This window comes from Taeniopygia guttata, chromosome 3 (genome assembly GCF_048771995.1).
Source record: "Taeniopygia guttata chromosome 3, bTaeGut7.mat, whole genome shotgun sequence".
Lineage (NCBI taxonomy): Eukaryota > Metazoa > Chordata > Aves > Passeriformes > Estrildidae > Taeniopygia > Taeniopygia guttata.
In genome coordinates this window covers 115,370,654-115,386,843 of record NC_133027.1, presented here as the reverse complement: position 1 = coordinate 115,386,843, position 16,190 = coordinate 115,370,654, and the positions used below count along the sequence as shown (strand labels likewise).

General features: G+C 46.2%; 1 protein-coding gene across 3 annotated transcripts; it reads right to left on the bottom strand.

Annotated features, from left to right (window-relative positions):
* Window positions 1-1,554: 1,554 nt before the first annotated feature.
* LOC140680265 (uncharacterized) lies at window positions 1,555-12,772 on the bottom strand. 3 transcript variants are annotated; one of them, XM_072927698.1, is made up of 5 exons: window positions 12,579-12,772; window positions 8,103-8,422; window positions 7,398-7,587; window positions 4,016-7,201; window positions 1,555-2,867 (listed from the first exon to the last, which is right to left on the bottom strand). In XM_072927698.1, exons 1-4 carry the CDS (start codon window positions 12,755-12,757, stop codon window positions 6,973-6,975), a joined length of 918 nt encoding a protein of 305 aa, XP_072783799.1. In that variant the 5' UTR covers window positions 12,758-12,772; the 3' UTR covers window positions 1,555-2,867; window positions 4,016-6,972. The 3 variants fall into 3 exon arrangements, with proteins under 3 accessions (XP_072783799.1, XP_072783801.1, XP_072783800.1); XM_072927700.1 differs by having other exon boundaries at window positions 4,016-5,968; XM_072927699.1 differs by having other exon boundaries at window positions 8,499-12,689.
* Window positions 12,773-16,190: the final 3,418 nt, after the last annotated feature.

The following is a 16,190-nucleotide window of genomic DNA, read 5'->3' as shown; positions in this document are numbered from 1 at the left end:
TCCTGTCCATAACCACTTTCAAATCTTTAAAAAGAAGTTTACTATATTCAAAGCATCTCAATTCTAAAAAACTTCTAAAAAAATCCAATTATTAAATAATGTAATTAATCTTTAATCCTAACATTTTTACTCTTAAGTACTATTTTTAAAAACATTATATAAAAATATATTAAATAACATTCACCAATTAAAATTTAAACTATAACCTAACCCTAACTCTACCTAAATAAAATAATTAACAACAAACCCAAATATTTTCTACGTCAAAAATAAATTCAAATAATTTTAACTTAACAATTTAACTTTAACAATATAACAAATAAACTTATTTTTAAAATAAACTTGAAAAATCATTATCCACACATAATTATTTAACTTACCACTAATTTAATATTTATCAACTGTTATAAACTCTAAAAGTATGTACAATCTTTTAATACTTACTAATTATATAATTTCACCTATGTTACTAATTAGAGATATTATCTAAGTAATTCCTAATTATTATCAATTTCTTCTTTACTACATACATTATTTTACTCTTATATTTCTTCATACTTATAACTGAAAAATTATAACAACTTATATCATTATTTCTCATATCAAAACATAAAGTTTACTTATATCTCAACAAGTACAAAAACCCAAGTAAATTTCAATAAGAAACATAAAATCAGATCACACAAAAAACACACTCACCGCTCCACAAATAAAACACCAATGTAAATACAAAGACAAATTACACTATGGAAATACAAACGCAGATTACACAAGACTTGCAACTTACACCTAAGATCGTGTACTACACCCACCAAAATATATAAACTGTAAGTTTCTTTATAAATATAAAAAGCAATGTTATAAAAATCTTATTTAGTAACTTACAAATTATGAAATTCTATCAAATATTTTACTTCTACTCTACTTTATTTACTTTTAATTATGTCACTTTACCAATTAACCAACCAAAAACAAACATTTAAGTAACTTTAACTAAAGTTTCAAGTTTAAATGCTTTGCATTTATCTAGCACTACTCAAAAAAATCCATTCTTTACTTACTTACTTAAGATACCAATAAAAACCATTACAAATAGTCCATATAATTAAAAAGCCCTTACATTATTAACTCTTAATATTAAAATAGCTACCAATTTAAAACAAAAAAGTCATTTATCCATCAATAGTAATCAAAATATAAAAGTAATTTTAAGCTTTGAAACTTAAAATCAAAATGGTAGCATCAGTTTTTATACCACCTATTACTTCAACCACACTAAAACAATTAAATCAATTAAAATATTATCTAAATAAACAATCTAATTCGACATCCCTTACCCTAAATAACTTTTAAACAAATATAAAACTATTAAATACGCAGTTTTACAAAAAACAAAAAAAAATTATTTTATTAACATACAAATATAAAAATTTAATAAAAGGTATACATTTATCTAAAACACCAAATCTACTTATTAAAGTGTACAACTTTAAGAAATATCAAAAATAAGAATAACTAATAAAATATAACAATAAATAAAATTTAACACCATAATTTAAAAATCTTGTAACAAAAGTATACATTTTAATTATATTATTACAATAATAATACTAATGATAACACCTTCTGTATGTTAATACATGCAACAAATGCTTAACAAATCCACCAATAAATTTTTTTTTTCATACAGAGAGAGGGGGAAGACATGGGAATGGGAAAACCAGAAACTCCCACAGACACTGAAAGATTTGATCTGCAGCCTCGGGAGAAGCTGGGATTGATGTACCAATACAAGACACGGGCATTACGCAGGAAAAGAATAAAACAACATAAAATAACTTCTGTTTCTGTGGCTGTCAGTAGGAGCCTGCCCCGAGTGAGTGAGAGAGGAAACTGTGTGGGCACGATGGGGAAGGGTTTGCAGGGCAGGGCTGGGGCTGTGTGCGCTACACTGAGAGCTGACAAGTTCCAACAGAAGGCATTGAACAAAAGTACCCTCAGTGCGGCAGAACTGAGCAGAGGTGCTGGGTTCCAAAAGCCAAATAAACCCCGGGGTTAGAAAGTTCTGGCCTGCCTTGGAACAAAGAACTTGTGGCTGCTCCTGAGCCGCAGCAGCTGCTCGCTCTGCAAACCCTCACGCTCCCAGGCGGGTGTTCACCTGAGCACTGAGTGCTCCCGGCCCAAGAGCAGTCCCATCCCTTCCTTGCTAACAGCACAGGGAGAAAAAATGAAAAAAGATCACTCTGGCCAGCAGGGCTCTCTCTCTCTGCGAGGGTTAGGGGCAGGGCCCTGCAGGGAGCAGGGCGCTCCAGCACCGACAGCCCGAATCCAGAGCAGATCCACGGGGGAGCAGCGGGCTGGGGACAGCTGGGGACAGCAATGAGCAGAGCCCATCAGCCTCCCTCTGGGGCTGGGACTGCATTTAGCACACAGCTCATACCAGCTGTGGCACTTACACACCTCAGACTCCTTACCACAAACCAGTTCTGATCTAGCTCTCAGGGTGACCTGCACCTCCTCCCCAAAAACCACAGGAATTAGAATTTCCTGCTGGTTTTACAAACTTCACGGCAGCTTTGCAAATGCAAATCCCAGCAGGTCCCTGCTTTCCAGAGCACCCATCCTCAGCCATCTCCACTTCCCTGGAAAACTGCTCCAGCCCCGGGCTGTACCAAGGTGAGCACAAGTCTGGAGAGGTCAGAACCCTCACCTGGACTGCTGCACTCGGAGTGAGGTCCAGCTACAAATGGAATTCCAGAAACAGCCTCCAAAATGTTCCATAATCACACCTTTAAAATGGCTCCACAGGGCAACAGCTCCAGTGCCAGAGCAGCACCTGCACGAGTCCTTGTGCCAGCCCTGGCTCCCTGAAAAACACAATAAACCAACATCACACAGGCTTTGTTTGCAGAATTCCTGATCCAAACCCTCACCTTTTCTGCCCAGCATTGAGGGAAATCTGACACGGTATTCACAGGTAACCTTTGCTGAGAGCAGCCATCACCCCAGTCCTCCAGCCTGGGCAAGGTTTTGCAGTGAATGGACCCAACTTCTAACCCTGAACCTAAATTTCTGTCAGCTTTTGTTGGAAAGAGACTGGAGATTAAAACCTACAACAGATTTAAAACAGTGCACAAGGAATAACCGGCCCAGAAAAAACCAAACCAGCCCATCTCTGCTCTACCCCATTTCTCCCTGTTCTGGGAGAAATACTGATATAGTTTGTAAATACTCCCCTTCCCTGCTGCACTGTCCTTCTCTGCACGTCCCTGGAGAGGATTTACTCCATTTTCTGTGCCCAGCAGCACCTCTGCAGCCCAAATCCCACTCCTCGCAGACACAGCCTGAGCAGAGCTCAGGCAGTGTTCCCAGCAGCGGATGCAATTCCGAGTTCCCTGGATTGCTCACGGGGCACTCGCAGCAATCTCCCCTCAGCCCAGACTCTCTGTGCTCAGAGGGAAGCGCAGCCCGATGGGACACAGCTCTGGCACCACATTCCCCTTGTTCCTGCTGGCCTGGAAAGCCACAGATAAACCCAGTCCCTCCGACCTTGCACCCTGAACCCCAGGAGAGCCGGAGCTGACCCCAGATCCCGGCGCCCTGCACGGCTGCGCTGACACCAGCACAGGCTGAGCGCCGCCCAGCACCCTTCCTCATTTTCCTCCCTCTGCTCCCAAATCCTGCCAGCCCTGCCCTGCAGCTCCTGCCCCAGCCCCAGCAGAGGCTGGCACCCAGCCCTGCAGCAGCTGGCAGAGCTGGGAATGCACCGAGAGCTCGGCTCCCCGGGCTCCCAGCCCCAGACCAGTCCTTGGGTGCCCGAACAATGCCCAGCCTGCCCCCCTGGGCACAGCCAAACACCACAGCTCCGTCAGCCCCAAGGAACTCTGGCATTTGCCTCTTCCCTGCTGCCCTTTCCCAGCACACAGGGGTACGGCTGGGCTGTCAGAAATGGCATTCCCGAGGCACTTAATCCCAGCAGAGAGGAAAAGGGGAACCCTGCGTCCCTCTGACTTACCCCACAGCATGGGCAGGACCAGGAGCCCTCCAGTGCACCCCCCTGGTGCTGAAGCCTCTTGGCTCTGGCTGCTTAAACACTGAAGCTTCTGGCAAAGATGGGAGGAGCTTAATGATTTCTCCTGTCCTGAAAGAGAGGAGGAAAAGAGCATTAAGCCCTCTGTGGAAGTCAAAAGATCCCGGCTTTCACACTTCTGCTGTGATTGCTCACCATGGGGTTTTATCCGTGAGAGGGGACACCAATTCAAATATAAAAGCATTTTTATTCCTAACTATTTCATTAAAAGGAAGCTCATTTCTCTATTGCATTCTTAGCCTAATTTTAACAGAACCATTTTTATCCATGGCCCCACTTGTCCGTCATTCAATCCTTTACCAAGGGTACTTTATACAAAGGAAGGGATACCTGGTGCTGTGTCACAAGAAATCCCAAAGAGGAAAGTGTCCAAAACCTCACAGAGAAAGGTTTCAAGGCACTCCAGTGCACAGACAGCTGCTCATGCCTTGTCAGGCCACACCAGTTCTGTCACATCCACCTGAGCTGTGCAGGCGAGGCAAAGGCTGCCCTTCCTCCCAGGGAACACTGTCTGAGACCACAGAGAGCCATCCTGGGTGAAAGGAATGAAATGAAAATGTTTTCTGGCAGAAAATGAGTGTCTGTAATCAGAACCTCTGGACAGATTTAGTAACACCACTTTCAGATGATAAATACAGGCCATGCCCATCCTTCCAGGCCAGGTGAAACCAGGAAGGAGAACTACAGGAAAAGCAGGAAGACAGAGCCCCTTATTTGGATATATATAGAATGCCCCTGGTTTGGTGGTTTGCCTTTGCTCCTAAGCTTTGGCTTCACCCCTCTCCAGAGGAGCAGGGAATTCCTCCAGGGTGAGGGGGAGTCTGGTCCCACTCCAGGATGTGTCCAGTAAAGGAGGGAATTTGTTTAGAGTAAGTGAGCAGTGTTTTTGTTACACACAAAAATCAAACCAAACAAACACTGAATTGGACTACACCGAGCTGCAACACAAAGTGTTCACAGCAGGCAGAGGCCAGAGGAGCACACAGCACCCAGAAGTACCATTTCACTTGGTTCTTCTGCTCTCATGCATTTTAATTCTGCTTCGCTTCACAGCTGCTACTCTGCCAAGGCCATTTCCATTTTCAGAAGCCTGTGTCACCTGTAGCCAAGGCTTAAACATCACAGGATCTATGTGCACTTCAGTGATCTTACACTAAGTACCTCAGAAACCAAAAGAATAAATCCAAGACTTCAGCTGGGTTAAAAATACCAGAACAACAAATAAGCAAACAAAAACCCAAACCCGCCTTTCCACTAGTTTTAAAAACAGAAGTCTTTACAACCAGCATAAAATGAATGTAACATTTGGATCCAAGCAGAGGTACAATTTAAATGCCAGTATTCTGGAACTGCTAATAACTCTGCAAGTATTTACATGGGTGGATGTGTTACTGGATGGAAAGAATATAATGCACGAAAGAGAAGATTAGCTGTGTTTAGGATGGGAAGAAGATGACTAAAAAATACCTTTTGTCTGGACGCTCATGCAATCATCTTCTCTTGACCTCAGGATGGCTGCCAAAAATAGAGAGTGCTGTGTGACCACCATGTGTAGTTTGGAGAGCTTGACTACGCTCTTAGTGAGGATTCTTTCATGTATAGTAACTGGATGGCAACGTTCAGGACCTTCAGAAATGTTTCATCTCTGTGACGGTACCTTTGGGAGAAGGATCACAGAGAAGTCAGACTGTAACCAAACCCAAGAAAACCCACTTGAAGCTACAAGTTGGGTAAGAAATGAGAACTTGGCAAAGAAAATTAACTTGGCAAAGAAAATGAACTTGGTGAAACCAAACCAAATTCAAATGAAAGCACTTACTTGAGCCCTGTCTTCACAAGGTCACACCAGTCATCTGGGTCCACTTCTTCAACCACACACTGTGTGCAGCAAGTAAAAACAGGTGTTGGTTTACATTTGGCACATGGAGCTTCTACAGCAATTTTTGTTCAAGGGACACACTAAGAACACGCAAGCCAAACGCTCACGTGGGATGATCTGAGGTTAACAGGGAAAAAAGCTCTTGGATACAACAATCCTAATGCCTGGCTCAAAAGAAACTTGTTGGTCTGGGAGCAGGGGCTGTATGGAATCAAAAAGCAAGCTGGGCTGTAGGTTCCAAAAACCCAGCGGCTCAATACTCTTCAAACGCCTCAAGTGCAAAAGGATTCTCAACTTGACAAGTCACAGCGAGAGCCTGGAGCAGACTGACAGCTGCACATCCCAACAGTCCTGGGAATGCAGGTGCCAACCTCGCCAGGCTGGAAACACCCTCAGGATGGGATGGACCCTGTGAGGTGGCCCCAGGGCCTGCAGAGTCAGCCAGGTCCTACAAGGGAGTCTCAGCAAAAGCCATGAGAGCGCAAAGGCATTCACTGCCCAGGGACCTTCAGTGTTGCGTGTCACAGGGATCTGTGTTCACTGAACTCAAACCAAGGCAACAGTATACAGAGGGAGTGACCAAGTAGTGTTCTTCAAGATCAAAGTGTGATTTCTATTCCTGATCAACCAGACTTTTGCCCCAGACTTCAGATGGCATGGCAGATGGGTCTTGGCACAAGTATCTCTATCAGCTTCTTTTAAAAAAGAAGGTGATAACTTAAATTTTAAAAATTAAATTAATTAATTTATAATAATTAATTAATTTTAACTTCTTTTTTTTTTTTTTAATTCCACTGGTAACCTTTGATTTCTTTCTCCTAAATACCTCAAGCTCACACATTCAAAGGGGATTCGTACCAGAAAGTCATCATCAAGAACACAAAACTGCCTCGTATAAAGGATTCTCAGGACTCGGAAAAAGCTATGAAAACTCCATGGAAACCAGAATCCATAAAACAGGAAATCGAGTCCAATCTGTATTTACAAAATTACAACTGCCCAATCACACATATGCATACAGTCCCTCTGTGGCAAAGCAGATAAGCAGTCTCACCAATAATTCCTCTAGCCTCAGCAGCACGGACCTCTCCACTTCTTGCTTGCCTTCATCTTTACTGCTGCTGTACATGGCAACTAACCCCTTTACGCAGGCTGAGAAGAGATGTCTCCTCCAGGAATGCAGCTCCTCTGAGTTTTTGAGCACCGTGGATATGGCATCTGCCACGGCCCAGCTGCAGAGAGATAGCTGCTGACTTTCTTATTAACATTTTAACTTGGTTTTGTATATCTTAAAGATGTCTTGCTGCCAAAGTGCAAAGCAACAGATTCTCGGAGGAGAGGACGCTGTTAATGCTCCCATTCCTATCACACTGATTCCCAGGACAAACTGAGCCCTGGGGGAGGCACACACACACACACGCTGCCCACCTCTCTTCATTGCCTGCTCTCTCCGGAGCAGCAGGAAGGCAGTCCATCAGGTTGTGCAGCCCTCTGCTTCCCGGAGGTGGCAACAGCTTGGAAAGAATTTGCAGTTTCACAGTGGCCTCAGGGTCCTGAATTGCGGCACCGAGCTCCTTCCACAGGGCTTTCCTCAGGACAGGTGTGACAGCCGAGACAGCTGTGGGGAGAGCAGAAGGCACAGGTTCCTCCACCTGCAGCTGTTAAACAACACACTAAACCTAATTTTTTTCTAATCCAGCCCCAGACCACTCAATGTCTAGGAAATGATGCTACAGAAGCTGCTAATCTGTTACAGAGAAGTGCTACACAGAGGCTCACTTCTTTACCCATCCTCTACTTCCCAGGGTCTGACAAGGCCTTATCACTGCTTGACCTCGTAGGCAGAGCTACAGCCCCATTCAGCCTGTTCCTGTCAGAACAACTGACATTTGTTTACAAACCAACAAAATCGTTATCCCTACCTAAATACACCCATAATGCCTCAACCCATTCCCAGGAGGGCGGCAGGAGGGGCGGGCGCAGCCCTGTTCCGACGCCGCTCCACCCCGGCCCGGGAGCGCCGCGACCGCGCCTCCGCCGCCCGCCGATACCGGCCCCGCCGGGCCGCCCTCGCCGCTGCCATCCTTCCCCGGCGCTGCCGCGGAGCCGCCTTCACCGCTCCCCTCTACTCACACACACCGCCCCGCTCGCCGCCGCCCCGCGCCCCTCCGGGCCCGTCTCGGTGGTAATTGGAGCCGCTCTTGCCACTTCCGCCACAACTCGGTGGTTTTTGGGCCGCTCTGGCCGCTTCCGCCCCGTCTCGGTGGTTTCTGTGGCCGCTCTTGCCGCTTCCGCCCCGTCTCGGTGGTTTTGGGGCCGCTCTGGCCCCCCCGCCCCGTCTCGGTGGTTTTCGGCCCGGCGCTGGCCGGGGAGCTGCAGTACCGCGCTCTGCCCACAAGGCGGCAGCACTTTTCAAGCGACCAGAGACTCGCAAGATGGCGGCCCGTGGGGACCTGGACGGAGAGAGGCGTATTACGCCGATGCCCGTCGGCCCCCGCCAAAAACCCGCACGCTCGCGGTGCTGCTGACCCCACAGCCCGTGTGCACGGCACCAGAACCGCCGCGGAAAATCCCGTCGGGGGGCGCCGGCGTTGGGGACCATTCAGGCAGTGTAGAAAACAGACACGGGTCCTCGAATGCCGACGTCCTCCTTTTCGCGCCATCTCGAGAAGGTCAAGCGAGTCCGCGACAAGCCACTCCCAAGATGGCGGCCGCGGGCGGCGGGCTGCAGTACCGCCCTCTGCCCACAGGGCGGCAGCACTGCCGCCCGCCACCGCCGGGGGCCGCCGCTCGCCTCGGGGCCGCGGGCGGGGCCGGCGGCAGAAAAGAACGGGCGCGATGCCCTCCGGAACCTGCCCTGCAGCAAATGCCCCAAAACATCCCGCGCGGAAAAGAACGCCAGCAAAAAAACCCCTGCCTCTAACCCAACAGGAACCAAAAGCAAAAACCTTCTCTTTTAAACTGCATTTCAAGCTCTTTTATTTTTATATTTTTCATATTTATATTCACATTCGGATTACTAATGTATATTGATGTGTAATTGTATTTTTATAATTTCTTACATTTATTCCTTTATTACAATTCATATTTTTATGCATTGCTTAATACATTGCTTACATATTTCTATAGTTAGATTTCTATTTCTGAAAGGTTTATAGGGCTTAAAATAAACCCCTGCCTCTATGCAAGTAAAAATTTTTTTAAAAATCCCTTTCTTTAAACTCCGTCTAAATTTATCATTATTTTTCGCATTTATGTTCAAATGTACATTTTTATTGTAGATTGATGTATGGTGTTATTTATAGTCTATCTCTTCCTCATACTTATTTTTATTTACATTTAATTTACAATTAACAATTTAAAATGTGTGTTGTGCTCAAACATATTCAAGCCCAGATTCTTTCCAGTAGATTTATTTCCAGCTGTAAACACATGAAAATTCTCAGAGTCTATGAAGTAGATTCTAAATGGATGTTGCTAAAATCCTTGCCTTTGCAAGAGTTGCTTTCCACCTGGATGTCCCTCAACACAGATGGTTCTTCTTCCATTGTGTTTTTTGGAATAGTAAAAACTATGCAGGATTCTTTGCTGGATATGCGGTTATTTTGCAGGCAAATTTTACAGGATACACATGATACAGTATTCATTAAAACAAAAATGTACTAACTATTGCTAAAATATATGGCACTTCTAGAACAGCTAGTACATTAAAAAGTAATTTTTCCTATTTTTAGAGAACTATAATAGTGTAGTATAGCTTTGTATTAGGAAATTGGCACAAATTAGTACAATTTTTTAATGAAAAATTTGTACAACCCAATAGGTTTTAATTTTTTTTTTTAGTGCATTACAAAGAATGTCCCCTATATTCAAAAAGCAATATGAACAGATACTTCTGTGTTGGCATACAAGGAGAAATCAACCAATATCTTTTGATTTCCTCTTCTGTTAAGCCCTCAATTGTTTAAATTGATGTCTGAGATCACCTGAGATGTATATGAGAAACTACAATATATAAGCAATGCTAATTTATAGACCCATTTAGTTATAAATTAAAGTTTCACAATAAACATAGATTACCTACATCCACCAGCTCTCTACCTTTGTCTTCAGATCTGCTTGGGATGCAGCTTAAAAGAATTCCATATTTAGATATCCATATTGAGATAGATACCAAAACAAAATGTATATTCATCGTTTTTCCATTAAAACCCTGCCTCTAATCAAATAAAAGCAAAAAAATCCCTTTCTTTAAACGCTACTTGAATATTCATATATTTTTTCATCATTATAGTCACATGCGCATTACTCCTTTATATTGATGTATCTATAAATATATATTATATAGATAATAAGGTAGCAAGATAGATAAATTTTCATTTCAATTCTATTTCGTACATACCGCTAATACTTATAGTTACTTACCTTTGAGATTTTATATAGCTCTTAACGTATTTAGGATATATTTCTATACATAGATTTCTAATTTTATTTTATTTATATTTATCATTTTTATAATAAAACCCCTACCTACTACCAAATAGACAATTAAAATCCCCTTTACTTTAAACTATATTTAGATATTTCTTTATTTCTATTTTCGATTTTCACAAGTACTTATATATTCTATCACAGTATCTTGAGGTACTATATTTCGAGCTATAATTCCTATGACATATAATGTGTCATAATAAGACATATACAGTAAAATATGCATTATGTACTGTATTGATTCCTATTATTTTGTCATATTTATATATCCACATGTATTAATTATACGTTTCTAAATGCATATTTATATTTATAATCTACATGTATATGTATATAAACATATAAAATACCCTATATCAAACAATATAATACCTAATAGTAATGGATAACATTATTCATGTTACATGTTTTATTTATATGTTTTCCGTTCATATTTAAAATTGAAGTTTTATATTCCTATTTTCGTATTTATGCATTCCTTTTGTTTCATTCGAGTTAAAACTTTGCAGTTCTAATCCAGTTCCTCAAACTAAAATGCCAAAACAGCATCAAATTCCCAACAATGCCGTCCAAAATATTCAGAAAGGTTCCACAGCCAACCAACTACCGGCAAAAAAACCCGCACTACACTTCTTTCACTAGCGGTTCTTATCACATCACAAAAATGACACACACATTTCTAAAAAGACCTATAGAATGGTAGTGCGGGTGGGGGGAGGTAGGTGATTCCCAGGAACAATTAGCTAATTAACATTTCAATGTCAGTACTTAGCCCAAGCCAAGTGTCGCAGCCAAGCTGTTTTGTTCATAACAAAACCCACACAGCAAATCACAAAAAGACATTAAGAAAAAAAAAAAAAGCCAACTAACTTACTATACTCCAAACCATACAACAGACCCCGAACGTTTCTTAGAAAAAAAATTAAAAATCAAACCCCAAAACTCTACCACTATACTAACGCATAAAGAGAACCCAATACTCTATAAAATGAACGAAAAAAAACCACCAAATAATTACCGATATAACAAAATCGGAACCACGAAGAAAGAAAAGATTCACCACCGAAATAAAATAACTACCTAAAAAGATCCACCATAGAAATACTCACGTTCCCAAAAACAAAACTAATAAAAAACAACAACCAAATACATCAAACTACCAAAAAAAAAAAATCATATTAACAAAGCAAAATAATTATTCCTAACTCAATAAACCCATAATGCCTCAAACCATCAAAACACAAATACCACTTAGAAATAAGCACGTCGCCAAAAGAGAAATGTAACCATAAACAATAACTCCCAAATTCCCTGCAACAATAAAACACACACGGCAATCAAATAAGCCAAATGAATAAAACCCCTATAATATAATAAACAAGAATGCAATCATCAACATATTAAAAAAACAAACAACCTAACTAATTAAGTACAGGACACTACCTCAAGCCACCAAAACAAACACTACGCACTCACGCTAATAAAAGCCTCCACAACCGAATTAAAAACCTACCCTCTTCTTCATGCTACGACCCAGAAAAACCATTGTAAGCCTTTAAAAACACATCCTTTAAAAACATAAGAAACGATCAAAAAGAAACCAAACAACAACACTCAAGCCAAAAAAAACCCCTTGTCATCAGCGCCCGAAGCGAGAACCGTACCAACCAAAAAGTGCCCCACGGCCCTTCTCCTACACCAACTCCGGACAACAGAAAAGGATCCGATAAGTTCCCCAGAACCACCTCACAGCCACCCCAGGCAGGAACGCTGGAAAATGAGAAGCCGCGCTCCCGGCAGGAAAGCGGCTCCTCGGGCAGGCACAGGCGGCGCCGCGCCGGGAGACCCCCGCCCGCTCCCCCCGGCCCGGCGGGGCCGGCACCGGGCCCGGGGGGCCCCGGCGGCGCCCGAGCCCCGCGCCCGGAGCGGACGGAGCGGACGGCACCGGCGCAGCGCCCGCGCCGCCTGCCCCGCCCGCCGGCCCGGCCAAAGCTCCCCTCGGCTCCGCACGGCTCGCACCGGCGCGGCTCCGGCAGTCCCGCGGCAGCCCCGCCGTGCCAAACTCCCCTCCCGCCTCGGCCATCCCCAGCCACTGCCAGCGGGGCTCCCGCGCCGGACCCTTCGCTGCCGGGCCAGGGGCAGAAGAAGCGCCCCAAAGGCAGCGGCACAGCCCCATGCCGACCCTGCCAGCGCTGCCACAGCTGCGCCTCCCTTCCTTTGAAGCCCCGGAACTGACGCCACGCTCGGGCGCCCACCTCACTTGAACAAGGGCAAAGAAATGTGGGCTCCCCTTCCATCGCATCCCCTAGAAGAGCAGAAAAGAAGGGGCTTGCCTCAAATGATGGCAAAAGGCACAATTTTACCTCAATCCAAACCCCTTAAAAGGAGGGACAACAGGGCAGCCCCCTCATTTCAACCTCAGAAGGACAAAATTCAAAAGGGAAAGGAGAAAAGTCCCCGCTACAAAGGCGCACCGGCTCACCTGTTTGGCCGCTGCTTCTCGGCACAATGGTTTGTCCCTCGGCTCCTCCTTCGAGCAATGCTCCACATCCCCAAGTGCGTATCCAGGTGATCCCCCGGACCCTGTCCGAAGCGCTCACCGTCCTTCCATGAGACAGCCCCAGGAGCCCCCCATAAACTCCTCTTCTCCAGCATCTCCATGCAAAAGCCAGCGGCAGCAAACCCTCGCCCTAAAACAACCTCCCACCGGCAGGAGCCACCCCCTCCTCCTCATCCTCATAGCTCGCACCTGGGGCTGCTCTGAGCCCTCATCATCCTCACAGCTCACACCTGTCACTATTGCAACTCTCCAACAGCGGCTCTCCTTCTCCAGCACACAGCCCACTTCTCACAGACACAGATCCAACAGAAACTTGCTACGGGTGTTGCCTTTTATTAATCCATCTGGTTACACGATTAAAACATATACACATACCATACATCCTGTTCTAGTTTCAGTCACAAGGCCAGCCCCAGAGTCCCAGTGCCAGCCCCAGAGTGACTTTGCCCCCAGCCCCACTGGTGGCGTCGCAGACCAAGAGCATATGAGTGCATTGCTGTGTTTTTCAGGCGCAATGTTAGAGCCCCATCTCCTCCCTACAGATCCTGTTCTAGTTTCAGTAACAAGGCCAGCCCCAGAGTCACTGTGCCAGCCCCAGAGTGACTTTGCCCCCAGCCCCACTGGTGGCGTCGCAGACCAAGAGCATATGAGTGCATTGGGGTGTTTTTCAGGCGCAATGTTAGAGCCCCATCTCCTCCCTACAGATCCTGTTCTAGTTTCAGTCACAAGGCCAGCCCCAGAGTCCCAGTGCCAGCCCCAGAGTGACTTTGCCCCCAGCCCCACTGGTGGCTTCGCAGACCAAGAGCATATGAGTGCATTGCTGTGTTTGTCAGGCGCAATGTTAGAGCCCCATCTCCTCCCTACAGATCCTGTTCTAGTTTCAGTGACAAGGCCAGCCCCAGAGTGCCAGTGCCAGCCCTTCGGTTCCTATGGTGTGTGCAGTCCCTTTGCCAGGCCAGCAGTGATTAGAGCACCCGCCCTACAAATGCCCTTTCCCAGCCCCAGTGATCTCAGCTTTTGACCCACAAGCTTTATTATACTGCCAGCTCTCTTCTTCAGCTCCAGCTCTGCGTTTCTCCAGCTTCACAGGGGTGATCTTGGCCTTGTCTCCAGCTAAGCGGCACTTCAGCTCAGCCCGGGGGTGTCTAAACCCAGCCCACCATCAATAACCCAGCCCGCAGGGATCTGACTGCCACCCAGCAATGGCCAGCCACTATGTGTGCCCCTGAATCACCTGAATTCAAGGCCCACAACCCTGTTCTCAGCCATAGAATTCCTTATCCGTTTTCAGTAACAAGGCCAGCCCCAGAGTGCCTGTGCCAGCCCCAGAGTGACTTTGCCCCCAGCCCCACTGGTGGTGTCGCAGACCAAGAGCATATGAGTGCATTGCTGTGTTTTTCAGGCGCAACGTTAGAGCCCCATCTCCTCCCTACACATGCTGTTCTAGTTTCAGTCACAAGGCCAGCCATAGCATCTGTGTTAGAGGCGTAAAGGGATGACGCCGCAAGCAGCCCATATTCCCTGTGCCAGCGCCAGAGTGACTTTGCCCCCAGCCCCACTGGTGTCGTCGCAGACCAAGAGCATATGAGTGCATTGGAGTGTTTTTCAAGCACAATGTTAGAGCCCCATCTCCTCCCTACAGATCCTGTTCTAGTTTCAGTCACAAGGCCAGCTGCAGAGTGCCTGTGCCAGCGCCAGAGTGACTTTGCCCCCAGCCCCACTGGTGTCGTCGCAGACCAAGAGCATATGAGTGCATTGGAGTGTTTTTCAAGCACAATGTTAGAGCCCCATCTCCTCCCTACAGATCCTGTTCTAGTTTTAGTCACAAGGCCAGCCCCAGAGTCACTGTGCCAGCCCCAGAGTGACTTTGCCCCCAGCCCCGCTGGTGGCGTCGCAGACCATAAGCATATGAGTGCATTGGGGTGTTTTTCAGGCACAATGTTAGAGCCCCATCTCCTCCCTACAGATCCTGTTCTAGTTTCAGTGACAAGGCCAGCCCCAGAGTGCCAGTGTCAGCCCTTCGGTTCCTATGGTGTGTGCAGTCCCTTTGCCAGGCCAGCAGTGATTAGAGCACCCGCCCTACAAATGCCCTTTCCCAGCCCCAGTGATCTCAGCTTTTGACCCACAAGCTTTATTATACTGCCAGCTCTCTTCTTCAGCTCCAGCTCTGCGTTTCTCCAGCTTCACGGGGTGATCTTGGCCTTATCTCCAGCTCAGCAGCACTTCAGCTCCAGCCGCGGGGTCTCTAAAGCCAGCCCACCATCAGTATCCCAGCCCGCAGGGATCTGACTGCCACCCAGCAATGGCCAGCCACTATGTGTGCCCCTGTATCACTGGAATTCAAGGCCCACCACCCTGTTCTCAGCCATAGAATTCCTTATCGGTTTTCAGTAACAAGGCCAGCTGCAGAGTGCCTGTGCCAGCCCCAGAGTGACTTTGCCCCCAGCCCCACTGGTGGCGTCGCAGACCAAGAGCATATGAGTGCATTGCTGTGTTTTTCAGGCGCAATGTTAGAGCCCCATCTCCTCCCTACAGATCCTGTTCTAGTTTCAGTCACAAGGCCAGCCCCAGAGTGCCTGTGCCAGCCCCACAGTGACTTTGCCCCCAGCCCCACTGGTTGTGTCGCAGACCAAGAGCATATGAGTGCATTGGGGTGTTTTTCAGGCGCAATGTTAGAGCCCCATCTCCTCCCTACAGATCCTGTTCTAGTTTCAGTCACAAGGCCAGCCCCAGAGTCCCTGTGCCAGCCCCAGAGTGACTTTGCCCCCAGCCCCACTGGTGGCGTCGCAGACCATAAGCATATGAGTGCATTGGGCTGTTTTTCAGGCGCAATGTTAGAGCCCCATCTCCTCCCTACACATGCTGTTCTAGTTCCAGTCACAAGCCCAGCCATAGCATCTGTGTCAGAGGCGTAAAGGGATGTCGCCGCAAGCAGCCCATAGTCCCTGTGCCAGCGCCAGAGTGACTTTGCCCCCAGCCCCACTGGTGTCGTCGCAGACCATAAGCATATGAGTGCATTGGAGTGTTTTTCAAGCACAATGTTAGAGCCCCATCTCCTCCCTACAGATCCTGTTCTAGTTTTAGTCACAAGGCCAGCCCCAGAGTCCCTGTGCCAGCGCCAGAGTGACTTTGCCCCCAGCCCCACTGGTGGCGTCGCAGACCATAAGCAT

Excerpts from the sequence above, each read along its gene's own strand:
- LOC140680265 (XM_072927698.1), bottom strand. The coding sequence starts at position 12,757 with ATGGAAGGGGAGCCCACATTTCTTTGCCCTTGTTCAAGTGAGGTGGGC. Across the intron at positions 8,423-12,578 it reads CCCTGGCCCGGCAGCGAAGG|GTCCCCACGGGCCGCCATCT; the intron begins GTCCGGCGCGGG and ends CTCTCCGTCCAG. Across the intron at positions 7,588-8,102 it reads CGGCGAGCGGGGCGGTGTGT|CTGTCTCGGCTGTCACACCT; the intron begins GTGAGTAGAGGG and ends CTCTCCCCACAG.